This window comes from Silurus aristotelis (assembly GCF_946808225.1).
Source record: "Silurus aristotelis genome assembly, chromosome: 7".
In the NCBI taxonomy this organism is placed as follows: domain Eukaryota; kingdom Metazoa; phylum Chordata; class Actinopteri; order Siluriformes; family Siluridae; genus Silurus; species Silurus aristotelis.
In genome coordinates this window covers 14,767,169-14,783,004 of record NC_139580.1, presented here as the reverse complement: position 1 = coordinate 14,783,004, position 15,836 = coordinate 14,767,169, and the positions used below count along the sequence as shown (strand labels likewise).

At 39.8% G+C, this 15,836-nt stretch overlaps 2 protein-coding genes across 7 annotated transcripts in view; both read right to left on the bottom strand.

Moving 5' to 3' along the window:
• Window positions 1-4,007, bottom strand: part of znf469 (zinc finger protein 469) — a 203,880-nt gene extending 199,873 nt beyond the window's left edge. For all 5 annotated transcript variants that reach the window (XM_083547506.1, XM_083547507.1, XM_083547508.1 and 2 more), the window contains exon 1: window positions 3,784-4,007. The gene's annotated coding sequence lies outside the window, so the exon portion shown is untranslated. The remainder of the gene's footprint in view (window positions 1-3,783) is intronic.
• Window positions 4,008-6,721: 2,714 nt separating this feature from the next.
• Window positions 6,722-15,836, bottom strand: part of banp (BTG3 associated nuclear protein) — a 50,309-nt gene continuing 41,194 nt past the window's right edge. For both annotated transcript variants that reach the window (XM_083547489.1, XM_083547490.1), the window contains exon 13: window positions 6,722-8,476. In XM_083547489.1, the coding sequence (XP_083403615.1) occupies window positions 8,357-8,476 (120 nt within the window). In that variant the 3' untranslated portion in view covers window positions 6,722-8,356. The remainder of the gene's footprint in view (window positions 8,477-15,836) is intronic.

Sequence of the window (15,836 nt, the reverse complement as noted above, 5' to 3'; positions counted from 1 at the left end):
ACAAATGTAGCATGTAGATTTGTGAATCCATGTTGATTCAAAAGAAATTTTTATGGGAAAACAAACCTGCAATTATAAGCACTTCCTCTGAATCAATCCTGGGTGTGGATTGAATTTGAAAATGTGCTGAGAGAAGAAAAGCCCTCAGAGGTGATGGGAGCCATAAGACAAGTTTGACCTAAGCCTCTGTGAACAGTGCAGGAGCAGGCTGTTAGGGTGTGGAACAAGGAATCCAAAGTGAAAGATCTTTTTTGACGCAGTGTAAAAATACTGTTTTAGTCATCAGTGAAAACTGATTCGACAAGTCTAAACTTTTATAATCCCATTCCTGGAGATGAAAAATCTGACTGCCAAGGCCAAAGCTCTTAGGTCTTTCCTCCTTTCAAATACTTGTTTGTAGTTTTTCTTTAGCATTTCCTTCCCGAAGAGTGTAACCTAGAGAATTTGGGCATTAAATGCACCAGTCTGAGTGCCTAACAATTACCTTCCTAGCAACCTAATTCACACCACAGTCCAGGTCTCACACCACAGTCCAGGTCTGATATTAATCTCTCATGGATCAGGATACATGCAAGGCAGCCAGAACAGGGTTATACTAGTTTGGAAGAAAAAAGGGAAAAAAGCACTAAGTGGTCTATCCCGGGACTTTACACTTCCGCACAGGGCACGACCCAGTGTGTCCGTCTGGAACATGGAGTTCTGAGACAGTGTGTTAGCAATGCCACTGCTCCTCTTTACTCTATTTCCCATGTAAGCTTCAGTTACACCCATGTATACAAAAATCAAAAAAATTTGACCTAAAAGACTCCAGTGGAATAATAAGTCAATTGCTGAAAGTTAGTAAATACCGAGTCTATTAAGGACATCAGACTCATATGTTGATAAGTATAAAAATACATAAAAAAAGTTTCCTCCCCTGAAATGGCCTCTTAGTGCTTGCATATTCTAGCGTTCTAGGAGTCAAAAATTATCAAATGTTTTTGGCTGCAACTGAAGCATGACTTGAATCCCACATCTGGCATGACCATAACAAAGATATGAAAAAAGGAAAACCTAAGGCAGCTTTTCCCAGGCCAGTGAGCCTTTGTGTTCAGGGAAAAAAAAGTTGTATTGCATTCAAAAAATAAGAGCTCTTTCTCACATGGAATATGAACACGTTATTCCATACAGGAACCTAAAGCCTAGCCCCGCTCACAAAACAATAGACTATTCAGCATTTGTCAAAAAATCCCTGACTATGGATGTGTCAGATGTCAGACTAAATTCAGCTATTATATCCCTGATGAATGCTGCATGTTTTAAAAAAAAAATATTTTGCAGAATTTCCATGATTCCAAATTATTTGTCAATAAAATATGATTAGTCTTAGCATCTGTCCATTATCAAAACAATCCTACCTCCTGTGCCAACATTTCCTAAGTTCACAAATACTCTGTGGACTGAAAACATTTCAATACCTAAAATGGAGCTCACAGGACTTTTACTCGGCACTGAATAGTTTTGAATATAGCCCGTGATTATTTGGCATGACACGGTGAATCCCACTACTAATAGCCTGAAATGATGGCTCAGGTTGAGTAGAAAACATTCCAGAGAAACTAAAATGTTAATTGTTCAATTACCAAATTGCAAAGGCCAACATTTAGTGTGAATATGTTTTTAGTTATGCAATTCTTAAAGACAAAACTCTCTGTTTGAAAGACAGTTGGATGCAGTTGGATGGTTTCTGCTGACATAAACATCAATTTTATAGATTTCCAATACAGTACAGATACAGTATTAAATGTGAGTACTGAAATGTCTCTGGGATCTTTGCCAAAACTGTTAGTGTTGACTTATGCAGAGCCAGTTTGGTTAACACGTCCCTGCATATACCTTGCACAAACTCAGACTGTAACACAGCCCCCTCTTACAGCTGATTGTTATGTGCCTCATTTGCAAAAGGAAACTGAAGAGATTTGACTTGGAGGCTGCCTCTGTCTCTCCACTCGCTAATTTGGAGCACCAACAAATTGCTTTCAGTCCTGTGGAAGTTCTGGAAGAGTAGACATCTGGCCAAAAATCGACATAATTAAGCATTCCCACACGTTACTACTGAACAAATAGAAATGAAAAGATAAGATATAATTGATGATGTATAATAAATTGTTGGAATTGTTGGACCATTCTGGGTAACAAAATCAGTCATGGGTGAGAATCAAGGGTAATAGTCATCTTAACCAAGACATTACTAAAAGAACAATTTAAGTGAAGAAAAAGTGAAGCCTTTCGTTTTTGCACAATCATTTAAAAAGTACTGTATGTATTTAATTTATTTATTTATTTATTTATTTTTTCAAATTTTCATTATGCAATCCAGAAACTAACCAGAGACATGGCAGTGTGACAAATGCTTCAGCTATTATGCTGAATGAACCATAGCCCATTAATGCGCAATACATAAACGAGTATTGTTTCTGGCAAGCAGTTTCACTGCTCCATTTTAATAAGGCACATTTTTATGTATTGTTAAATATATATCCTATAGTGTGATGCAAAATTCTAGACCAAAGAAGATGTAATCTTAATTGCAACTTGCATTCCTGTCTTTACAACTTGGGGCAGCGTAAAATGTTTACACATTACACAGATAGACAGGAGACGTGCTGTTCGATGTGAATCACACATTCTCAATGTGCAAGGTGCAGCTGGTATGTCTCAAGACAGGACACCCAGCATCTCTCCTCCTCTTTACAGTCAGAGCGCCTCCCACACACACCCCTATCTGACAGCATCACCATGACTTACAGCTTCCATTAGAAACATTTACCGCTGCTATGGGAAACAGGAAAATGGTGGGGGGGTCCACTATTTTTTTTTATCACAGCTCTGGTATGTCAGTGATCTTGTAGTTTATGGGCATGCGGTGCCTAGTAAGGAAAAGTTTAAAGCTTTAAATGTTTGAAGGTGTGTTGAAAGAGGAAATCAAACAGGGCCTTGTGGCACCAGGTTTCATCACTGCCACCTTAAAGGGAAGGTTCCCCCTGAAACACGTTCATTATGTTTCCACTGAAAGATGTGATGTACTTAAAGATATGCTGCTGTTGGATGGTTTGCCAAGAGTTGGCTCAGTTAGTTCGCAGTCTAGGAGAAAATCCTGTTGATGTGGTTTAAGGATGGACGCTGAAGCTGTGGAACCTGATCTGTTTATAAGCAGAGTGTACAGATGAGTCTCATCTGAAGGAGATAAAGTCAGTTCAGAATTTGCTTACAAACTAAACATCTTGTGAAGAGCACATCATTAGAAATACTGATATGCAAAATGTTTAGGATTTTTTCCTAATCTCTGTGAGGTCTCTGACATTCAGGTAAATAAATGATGTTTTTAGTGTTATTTGTTAGATATTTGGAAATAGAAAGCCAGAAGAGGAAAGTCATGGCTCCATTGCTTTTTGAATACAACCTAATAGTTTGTTTGGGTTAAGCAGCATCCTGGAGAAAGTAAATATAGATAAGTTTTAACAGGAAATATAAGTGCAACTAATGTTGTGTGGAATGGAAGACTCATTTCTGTCCATTCTGCATGAAGAGTTATTAATGCCAGGCAATGCTTGTATTCTAAGAGAACCTATACGCCTGCGATGCTGAATGAACCCTGGTCCTGAACTTCTCAAGTCACCTCCTTTCAGGTTCAGTCTGAGGCCGAGGCTCCAAATGAAGTGCCCTAATTCCCTGTTTTTTTGTTGTTGTTTGGTTTTTTTTGCACGTGACTTTAAGTGTAGCAGCAGAGGTAAGTGGACTCACCCTCAGGTTACACTTTAGAAACGTGAACTCAGTCGTGCCGGACGCAGAGGAACAGCTCCGCCATAAAGCCCTCGCGCTGCGTGCTAGAACCCTGGCGCGCGCCTCGAGCTCCGCTCCATCCGCGTATCTCCGCGCGCGCACGCACGTGCCGCTTTGCGCGCGTCCCCGCCCACTCAGTAGATAAAATTAACCTCTACTCTACCAGCGCGCCTTAATGCCTCACACTTCACACACACACACACAGCGCCGCTTTTCAGTAATATCGAAAAGAAAAACAGGTCTAAATTCAAACGAAGGGGAATAAAAGAATGAAGCCATGCAGCTGAGATGCCTCTCAGCCAAGCCCATGGGAAGTGCCAAATTCTGTCAGTTCGATGAGAACATGCCTGTTGGGAAATTTACTCTTTCTGGAGTCAAGTTTTCTAATAAAAACACTCAAAAATCCAGTCTGAGCGTACTAGACCTTGGGAAACAGCTTAGAAATGTTAATACCAAACAGAAATAAGAAACAAAGCCGAGCACACAAGAGTACTCTGCGGATGAGGTCTCTCAGCTACTGAACTCTTCATCCCCATGAGCCTGATCCATCCTTTCCCACTATAACGACCCATGACCTCTTTCCAGTGTTTATAAAGCGATAAATGTCCTATTAGGCAATGTTTTTTGGTCGGAGTGCAGCAGGAAGCATTCATTAAGAAAAGCAAATGATGTAATTTTCTGGACCTGTGTTATAAAATGTGTCATGTGTCAAGTGTTATAAAGTGTTATCAAGGGTTATAACGTCTGTGTAAACCTTATATAAACCACTGAATTTACATGCTTGCCAGGTAAAATCTACATTTCATTGGACCCTTCAGCTACCCTGGAAAACCAACCATAAATATCAGTCATGTTTCCAGGATTTTAGACATGGTGGCAAAATAGGAATAGAACAGCAAGTGCACTGGGAGTAATTATATATAATTATAAACATATATAATATATGTTTTATATGCAGGTCATGCATACTCATAAAATCCGAATTGTTATTTGGTGCAAAAACTCCAGGATTTATAGACGTTTTCAAAATGTGATCAGAGACCAACAGCTGGTTGTCCATTTTAATGATGTTTATTAGCCCTTCCAAGTGCTGTGCAATGACTTGAATAACCATCACATGATAGCTTATCCTATCAGAATAAAAGAATACCCACTCTTTAATTGTGACACAGAGGCATTAAAATTACTGACATTATTAGCAGACACTGTCCTTAGGTCAGATTGAGGCTACATTTCCCCTATTTTTTATTTTGTTTTATTTGCTGCAGATCAAGTGATGATTTATAACTATTGAGCTACGTTTTAAATGTTTTTATTGTGTGGTCTGCTTAAACAGCTGCAGTCTGATTCAAAAGTGTTCCCTTCCTAGATATCCCTTCCAGGCTTGTATAAAGTAAAACAGGCAAAGGGGAAATGGAAGATGGATAAACAGACCAGGAAAACCCAAGCTGATGGTGGTGAGATACCATGAGGGAGACAAAAGTGGAATAAAGGATGCTTGTTGTAGCAAAACTCCTGCTAAGGCATGAGAGCTTATAATGGGTCTGAAGACAGGCTCAAGAGAAGTGATATACTGCTCACCTCCTCCTCTTTGTGTCTGTACATCTCTTAAACCCCATGCACTCCTCTGCTATTTTGTCTTTTTTTTTCCCCCATCGCCTTTTAGAACACTGTCATGACGACATGGACGAGCAGTCTCTGGTCCTGGGCCCAAGTTGTTAAAGTAGAGGAAACTGGGCCACTGCACATGGAAGTTTTCACCTGTCTCATTGTTTTTTAGACTGAGCAGAGAGGACAGCCAGGTCCCATATGAATCGGTTGAGTCAGACCACGAAAAGGGGGGTAAGTGAGGGGTTTCTGCAGCTCCAGCTTTGCCAAGACTGCCCCAAACAATTGATAGTAGAACAAAGACAGAGGAAAGGAAGAGAATGAGACAGACAGATAAAACATATGAAGGGGAAATAGAGAGCAAAGGAGCAGAAATCTGAGAAAGACGAGTTGTGTTAAAGTGCTGGAAAGATAGCGGGAGGAAGCTTAAAATAGTGGTTAATAGACACACAGAGACGAAGAAAAAACAAAAGGAAATAGGGAAGAAGTGGGTTTATCAACGTTTGTACAACTTGTTTCTTGCAAGCACTCCAAAATACACCATTACATCACAAAATGTGTGGGAACTGCAGAGAAGCTCCAAAAACACTCTTTATCTCTCTCTCTCTCCCCCAGTCTTCCTGATACGCATCACCAGAGACTTACTCCTCCATCTGGAGTATACACACACACACACACACACACACACACACACACACAGAGATATACACACAGTCATACATGCACAGACACACACAAGGAAGCATTATTGCAGGAGTGGACGCTTAGTTGGGTCACCGTGTCTTGAGCTGTGATGAGAAAATGTGTGGTGACCTAGAGGAAGTACGTTATCCCTCTACACACCCAGTCCCCAGGATATAAAATTAACAGAAAACAGATTACTTTTTAACAGCAAACAGGCACAATAATAAAGTCCTTACAATGCCCTGCTTCATGTCTATAAGTACTGCATTATCAGAAGTCAGTCATCTCACATCATCGCCATATGTTACACACACCCTCTATTGCTGCTGTATATTGTACAAATATTCTAAAGTAACCTCTTTATCTTACGTGATGCACAATTCTGCTATGTGCACTACCATGCACTCTCACACTTGTACATTATATGTACATTACTGAGCTGTCATATACTCTGTATATTGTGTTCTATTTAATACTCATCTGTATTGTCTATTGTATTGTAAATGTATAGTGTTATGTCTCACCAGCACTCTTGTGGTTGTCAAAACACTTGGCCAATAAACCTGATTCAGATATCAACCATCACAGAACAGGCCTCCATCATCAATTCCAAATCATGTATTTTAATATTAATGACAGTACTGGCACTAAACCCAGATCTTGCTTCATATAGAGCAGAAAGCCTTCAGAACTCAACCCATAACAGAATCATGGGAAACAAAAATGTGTAAAAAGAAATCTTTTTATGTTTCTGTTCTCTATTGAATTCTGTCTGGCAGCTACTGTTAACATAAAAACATAAGCAGTACTATTACATGACATTATTCCCTTTGAACAAGTCATACACATAATACAAAACAGTGTATTTTCTACAGTGCAATTCCAAACTTAATGGAGATTCAGCAAACGTGATTATTTGTTCTATTTAACACCACAGTTGAACAGTTTGACCTTGGAACAAAAAGTGGAAGCCCTATATAGCTGAGAAAACAATGAACACATTAAAGCGTGGTGGTGAAAACTTTAAATTGACCTTACCCTAGGCCTTTTAGTGCTTGCTTCTCTGACTAACAGTGTGCCTACCTGATTACTGTTGTACCATATTCTGTTCATGAATTAATAACCAAGCATTGATCAATCCATTTCTACAACTCTGTTCTGGACTGAAGTTTGAGGTCTCCTGGATACATTCCAAGTTTATTTATAAGACCAAGTCATATGTCTTATGTACACAATTGGACTCCAATCAACTAATTTTGTGTAATGGTAGAAACTGCTTGCACCAGAACTAAAATTAATATCACAGTTAAGTCAATTTTAGTTCCATGTTGTCCAGTACAAAATGTGGGAAAGTTTGGGGGTAGCAAATACTTCTGTGACACATTGTATGTGCATGGGCTTAATTACTGTCACTGCCAAATACAAATACAAGATTTTTTTATCAACAGTATAAATCAAACATCAGATTAGAAAAAACATCATAAATATTTCTGCTTAATACATTTGTTGCCATAAGTTAGCAACAACCTACAAGCAACTTTAATGGGCTAATCATTGTGCAACCCAACTGAAAGCCAAACAATGACAGCACACAAATAATAAAAAAAAATAATAACTTATATTTTAACAAAGCAATACGGTGTCAGTTATGCAGAAGATGCTCCAGAAACCAGAACCAGGAGGCAGAATGCAAAGCAAAGCCTTGATCATTTGCAACTTTTTTTTTTTTTTTGCATGGTAAAATCTTTTTTGTAACTTGGACATTAGATAATCTTGAAAACTTTACAGTCAGACAAGTTGTAGTTAAATAAACTCATCTTGCACAGTGATGAAGCTGCTGCACTGATGGAGCACAGATGCGGGAGGAGGTTGGGGGGTATCTTCCTTTCTTCTGTACTCAGCTGGGCCACATGCAGCTTTGACAAGCCTGCACTGAAGCCAACATTGCTTTTGTGTTAATAAGCTGACTGGCTGCTTTCACAGTCTGTGTTTGTCAGGAGATTGCCAATAGACTGGTTGACCCAAAGGGAATATGATTTGTTTTAACTAAGTCTCTCCTGCTGGGCTTAACCCATGGTTACTCAAATAGTGAGTTTACGCACCCACACATATCACTCTTTCTCTCTCTCTCTCTCTCTCTCTGTAGCTCAGGTGCTACTGCTGCAGAATCGCAATGACGCATCCGTGTACTTGGAGAAGTCTTGGGTTTGAGAGAGAGAGAGAGAGCACATGAGCTGGTGTCTCAGGTGCCCACTGTGTTAACAGGCATCTGAATCTGAACCACTTCACCATTCGCACCTTGCTGGATCTGTATGGCCTCCTTCACCTCCATCTCCGCCAGAGCTGTGCCTAGTCCCTCAGTCTGAAGAGACAGAAAGAGGGTGGGGAAGAGAGGGACAGGTAAGATGAATATGGGTTGTAATGAAAACACACAAGTAAATGACAGGATAAAAGAAGAGGGATGAAAAATAGCTGAAGCAAAAATAAATAAATAAATGAGAGTGAAAGAGGCCATGGCAGCCATGCCATGACAGAAATTTATACCATGCTATTGCAATACTGTCATCACTTACATTTTTTAACTTACTGCTGTTAGCACACTGCATTAATACAGTTTTACTCTCTTTGATTACTGTTAACACTACCGTTATGAACACAACTCGATGTATGCTGTTGTGGTATTTGAGAGCCCTACCAATAATGGGCCATTGAACCAAATTGAACTGCACAGGGGTTGGATTAAGGCTATACTTTATCTCTGTCAACCACCAAATAAAAACAGTGTGTGAGGTAGAGCACGAGGGACGACTATGAGTCAGATCTGAGAGCGGAGCATGTTGAGTGAGTCATTCCTTCCTCTCACACTCGCCAAGAGACTGTACACCTGCACAACATGAAGAGGCAATGTCACTCAAGGACATGGCTCAGGCACACACTGAAGTTTCTTTTTCTCTCTTTCACACACACTTACACCACACAGCTGCAAATGCAACAGCCTACACTACATCAGTCCCTTATGTGCCATAGACCCAAAAAATTGATGTTTTGACCCAACACATCCAACGGATGTGGTTTGTTTGCCAAGTGATCTGTCCCATGTCCTTTAAGCACTCAATCATGAATTGTTACTGTACCACAAGAGGGCAGTGATGCGAAATCGTCCTGCTTAAGTCAAAATCAAAATTGGGGTTAGACATTTTTCCATTAATCTTTAGGCATTGTAGAATTAACATAAAATTGTATTCAAATTGTACAGTTTATTATCTTAACAAACTGTAAATATATTAAGTGGGACGACAGAGTAGCACCAAACACGGCTCGTTCATTTCGTTGTGGTGGTGCAGTAGATTGCGTGTTATTCTCCTGAAAAATCTCCCCTCGATCCCCCTTCACAATCTTGATCTTCATTCAAACATCTACAATTTTGTGTGTGAGTGTTATAAAGAAAGCTTGTTTCTCAATACAGTTTTATTTACTGTCTTGTGATAAACAGCAGTCTTTTAATTCTCTCCCTCAGGTAGCCTAAAAACAGCTGTGGACTGGTAACAAATAGTTCACACCATGGCACCAATCCAAGGGTGTTGGCTGGAGGTCCATGCTCTAGGACATTGAGCATGACTAAATCACAACGGCCAGTATGAAATGCACTCGGTTGAAAACAAGTTCTATTTGGCCACTTATTTTTTAACTAGTTTGCCATGCCACTTCTGAGTCTGTTTAGATTGGACAGGAAGTGTGGCGTATCTCAAACGCTAGTGGCAGTCATTCAAGCTTTCTGAAATGCTTGCTGGCTGCTTTGAAAGGAAATAAGTCAAAATACAAAAACCTGATTACATTTCTCAAACTGTCATTAGCATTTTAACTAACTGATATAAAAACATTCATTCATTCATTCATTCATTTTCTCCCGCTTATCCGTAATTCGGGTCGCAGGGGCAGCAGTCTAAGCAGGCCCCCGCCTTCGACTGCTGCCCAATCCTCACAGCACCGTCCCTTACGGTCCCTCCTGCAGGTGGTGAGCCCACGGGAAGGCGGCCCCACGTCACTCCGACGTCACGGACCTTGATATTACCCTCGTAAGGGACGTGGGTAATATAGTGGTTAAGGTAGTGCCTTCAGTCATGTTCTATTGAAAAAGCAGATCTCAAGAAGAAAACTGGATTGGTTCTGAGAGAACAGCAGTGATACCTCGATCCATCGTACAGACATTTTCTGTTGTCATGCGCTAAGGAAGGGGGAAAAAAAAGAGCTAGGAGCCAAACAGCTGGGAGGGTGTTCCACTAGATTTTGGAGTGTGGGATCTGTGCTTATTTCACCACAAGGGCATTAATAGTGAAGTACTGATGTAGGGTGAGGAGGCCTGGGGTGCTGTTCCAATTCATTCCAAAGATATATAATAGGGTTCAGTTAGGAGGTCAGAGCTTAATTAAAGGGCACTTAAGATCTTCCACTCCAAGCCATGTATACCAAAACTTCACAGATGTGCACAGGGGCGATGTCATGCTGGTCTTTTGGTCTTCTAGTTCAAGAGAAGGGAAAATGTAATTCTACTAAGAAAATTCTATACAAATTGTGTGCCTCCAACCTTGTGGTAACGGTTTGGGAAAGAACCACTAATGGATGGAAAAGTCAGGTATCCCAATTCTTCAGTCCAAAAGTGTCTGGTGGAAATATCAAGCTTCTACACCAAACAAAAAGTAAAGGCATCCAAGTCATTAGATGTGTACAATTATGTACTGCTTTGTCCAAATACAGGACATGCGTTTAACAAGGGAATTAATGATGATTGCATTAATATAATCTGCTCAGATTGGCAAAGTGGCTTGTGGCTTGTTCGTGTTCTTGGACCTGTAAATATGCAATAACCAGTGTAGATAGGTTAATTGTATTTGCCCATTATGACACCCTACAACACCACACAGTTTTTCCCCACATAAAGTAATGTATATACCTAAAAAAAAATCTCAAATAAGTCAAATCATTTACATTATTAATATCATGCCTCGTAAACCTTTAGCCTCCAGATGCGTGCACAACCACAGTAACACTACTTGGAAGAAAAAAAAACCTATTGACACTCAATTTCTTGTAATTGTAATTTCAGCAAGGGCTGATCAAGCACTAGGGTTGGAAAACACACTCACATTCACAAACACACACGCACATCACGGTTTTACAGCTCAGATGTACTTTCCAGTGCTGGAACATGACCCATGGCTAAATCAGCTTTGAGGCAATGTAAGACTTTTTAACAACATCCAGTCTGTCAAAATTCATCTGAGCTGAACACGGAACAGCAATTCCTGCCTGGAAATGTTCTTTTACTTGTATCCACCCACTTTTTTGGTATATAGTGTATTTTATAGAAACTATTACATTTAAAAACGCAAACAAAAGGCAGGTCAAACTAATACACAAATATAAAAAAAAGAAATCATTTTTCAATCACTCACTAAACACTACCACGTGTTGCGTGAAAGATAATAGCAATTCTCCTAATTCTCACTAACCTTCACACAGCATAGATCTGTGCAGACGCAATGACCTTATCACAGTAAGTCGACCTTCAAGGTCTGGCTTGGGTACAAATGTGAGAAATCTCAAATGATGTGAAGGCATGACTAATTTGGAAAATATATGAGGAATTATATAATGTGTAACTTGCAGTGATAGCTCCTTGCTAATTGCTTACTATCTTTATGATGCTTTTACTGGTTATGAAGAAGAGGCAGTGTATTTGAATATGTCTTTATCAATGTCCAACATGTATTAATACAAGAAAAGGCAGTGTGAATGGATATCCAAATATGAATCAATATACAGAGAACTTTCTAAAATTCTTGAAATTATGGAAAATGTCATGATCCCTCAATAACTGCCTTGACAGATTTCTTCCTGTGAGGTTGGGGTGGGTGGTGGGAGGGCAGGAACAGGCATGTAATCACCATCTTAACTTGCTCTGAGCTTGTTGATTTAAATCAACTTGCTTGTTGATTTCTTTCTAATGCTTTGATAATCATCAATCATTAAACACATTTCCAGATAGCCACAGAGTGTAAACAAACATGATTACAGCAACGGTTACAATAAAACCCAGACGGCCCAAGAAAGCACAGCTCAACACACGGGGTAATGGAGAACACACTCTCCAGTGAATTCATGTCGTCATAAAATGCTCCCAATGAGGCAACATGACCCTAACTCCTGCTCTAGAGCTGAGGAAGGATGGACATCAATTAGAGAAAAACCTGACTGTGAGAATCAAAATCAGGCCGAATAGGCAGAGCTTAATTTGTTGAACAAGGCTAATCATGAAGTCTCTCACATACTGGCCCTCTGGGCTTGGCAAAGCATGCTAAAAAAGATGACAGGCCAAGTGCTGAAGATCAGCCAAAAGGGTTTGTGTGTGAGGGATAGAGTGATGTATTGAAGGAACGAGAAAGGAGAGGGAGAATTTGAGAGAAAAACAAGATGCCAGGAACGTTCACTAGCCCGACTTAACACTTGGACAGCAGCATGTTAAGAGCATGTTGAGGACATTTTGTTTACATCAGTTGTGCACAAGGCCATCAAGACAGGATGTGTGTATTTGTTTGGAGGAGAAGTCAATAAACCTTGAAATACAGAAAAACAGTGGAAAATGGATGAATGAACATATGCCACGGTACACTGACGATGTGGACAGCCGCCCAGAGACAGAACGAGAGAGAGAGACAGAGGACAAGAAAAGTGGTGCAACAGGGATGCAGATGTAGTCCAACATTTTTCAGCGGTGACATTAATGAGCCAGCAGTGCACATTAAGATGTCTGTTTTCCCTGGATGTATCTTATAGAACAAGAAAACTAAACTCCTGCTATGCAGATGATCTAGTGCTGTTACTACACAGAATATGGCCTGCATATAGCACTTACATTAATCAGATGTACTAAGACCACCACTAGACTAATAGCCTGTTCGACCAGAGGGTTAGAATAGCAAGGGAAAAAACCTATAGTTTAAAGGAGTGCTAATTCAAGTGCTTGGTGAAAAGGTAAGAAGGCAGGCTATAACTCAGCTTCAGGGGAAGTTCATTGCATAACCCGGGTACAAGGACAGAGAACAACCTTATAGTGAGTCTTCCATGTACCTTGATGGATGGGAGATCCAGCTGAGACATGCTCGAGGCTGGAAGAGAGTGCTTTGCAGAGTAACGTGTGATTAGTGCCCTCAGGTATGTGGCACTTTCATAGCCATTGAAGGGAATGCAACAACAGTATGGTGTTGGAAAATGTTAAAACTATCTAGATCAGCAGGGGTTAGATACCAAACTAGGGCAGACCTGCCCGGAATAAAATGTAGGAAGTGCGTCTTGAAGTGACATGGGAGTAAACATTAATCTAAGTGGTCTCTGTATATAATGTTATATAATAATGGCTAGAATAATAAATAACATGATAGTTGGCTGTTAAGAAATACCCCAAGTTTATGTCAGATAATCTGATTTAAGATCAAAATCCCAAAAAGTGGGTTTTTTAATGATGAATATGCAGAGATAGAGAGCAGATTGATATTCTCTTATCTTAATTTAGTGTAAATTAATTTATTCTATTATTCAGGGGAAGTGGTGGCTCAGTGGTTACGGCTATGCTTTACTGATCCCAATCTTATCATCCCTACACTGGCTACCTGTGAAGTTTCGAATCGACAACAAACTACTGCTATTTACATACAAAGCCCTAAATAGTTTGGCTCTTATGTATCTTTTCAGTCTTCTAAAACATTACAATCGGTCACGCTCCCTGAGATCTCAAAACTCCGGTCTTCTAGTAGTTCTTATAATAGCAAAGTCCACTAAAGGTGGTAGAGCATTTTCACATTTAGCTCCTAAACTTTGGAATAGTTTTCCTGACAGTGTTTGTGGCTCAGACACACTCTCCCAGTTTAAGTGCAGATTAAAAACTTGTGTTTTTAGCAAATCCTACACATAACGCACATAATAACCTTGTGCTCCAGTACATCTGATCACATGCACATCATCAGCTTGTGGTTGTTAATATAGTAAACAGCAGCAACGCTAATTCCTCTCCACTGCTTCTTTTTCTCTCCCCATCCCGAGGCATCCTGAGGCTGCTCCAGCCCCAGTCACGTCCCACCTCATAAAGATTGTGGACTTTTAAAGAAGTAGATGCCTACCGGCAAACATCCCGAACGATCTAGAGACGTACCAGTGCCAATTGGATCCCACTTCATGTGGAGTTTGGACATTGGAAGGTTAGAGCATGGAGAAGCTGGTGTTTGAACTGTGATGATCGCAAATGTTGAGCTATTTTATGAGTTGCTCAGTAGCTCCTAGTTCCATAACCACAAATGACTGTATAAGACTGTAGAAAGAACATTACTCATAATCTTACATTCCAGTCCTCATGTTAGTTCTCACTCTCCAGTGTTTTGTATTGTTTAAAGATTTATAATCACACTCTTGATATCACCCAAATGAGGATGGGTTCCCCTTTTGAGTCTGGTTCCTCTCAAGGTTTCTCCTCGCCATGGCAATGCTCATCAGGGATAAATACACACCGTTCACCTTAACTCTTAAATTCTATAAAGCTGTTTTGAGACAATGTCTGTTGTGAAAAGTGCTATAGAAATAAACTTGACTTGACTTGATCGGAAGGTCAGGGGTTAGATTATTGCCAAAGTTATTGTTATTGCCAAACTGCCACTTTTGGGCCCCTTGATAAAGGCTTTTAACCCTATCTGCTGACCTCACTCTTTAAACAAATTGCTGGGATATACAAAAAAAAAAAAAAAAAAAAAAAAAAAAAAAAAAAAGATTTTCACTGTGCTCTAATTCACTTTTCACTAGCAGTACATAACATATACCACCTCTTGCTGTTGTAACGACAATATCAAATGTTCATTACTTCACCTGTCAGTGGTTTTAATGTTATGGCTGATCAGTGAATGGCATAAGATTTTTTCTGCTATAAGTTACGCATAAGCTATTTTTTTTAGCTAACGTTTACACATTCCAGTTTATCCTAAAGGTGTCCAGTGGGGTTGAGGTCAGGGCTCTCTGCAGACTATTTAAGATGTGCACATTAACCCTGTCAAACCATGTCTTCATGGGAAAAACAAGTCCAGCTACAGTTAAGGGAAATTGTAATGTTACAGCATATAAATATATTGTGTATTACTTTGTGCTTGTAACTTTGTGTCAACAGTTTGGGAAAGATTCTGGTAGGATATAGGTGAGAATGTCACATTTGGATATATAGTGTAGGGAAGGGGTAGCTCAGTGGTTAAGATGTTGGACTTCCAATCAGAAGGGCATGAGTTCAAATCCTCTTGGAATAAGGGCTTCTGCCAAATACCATAAATGTTATGAATGTTGTACCATTGCCATGAAGAACTGTATTTTGTTCTGCTATTTACATTGCTGGAATGACAAAATCTACTTCCGACTACATGCTAATAAAAATGCAAAAGCAGACTTGAATACTAAAAATAGCTAGAAAGAGAATCAAGCCCTCGGGAGACATTGGGTTTTAGAGCACCACAAAACCAGGAATAGAGAGTACCCATAGTCAGTTGGTTCAGAGGTTCACTTACCCTGTGACTGGTAATAAAACAAAGCACAGCCGGATCAGTACTGCTTTACAACCCAATAAAATCATCAACTAGCATCAAGCAGAGTTAAGACACCTGTCTGGAGCTTTGCCACTGTGAAACTAAAAGCCA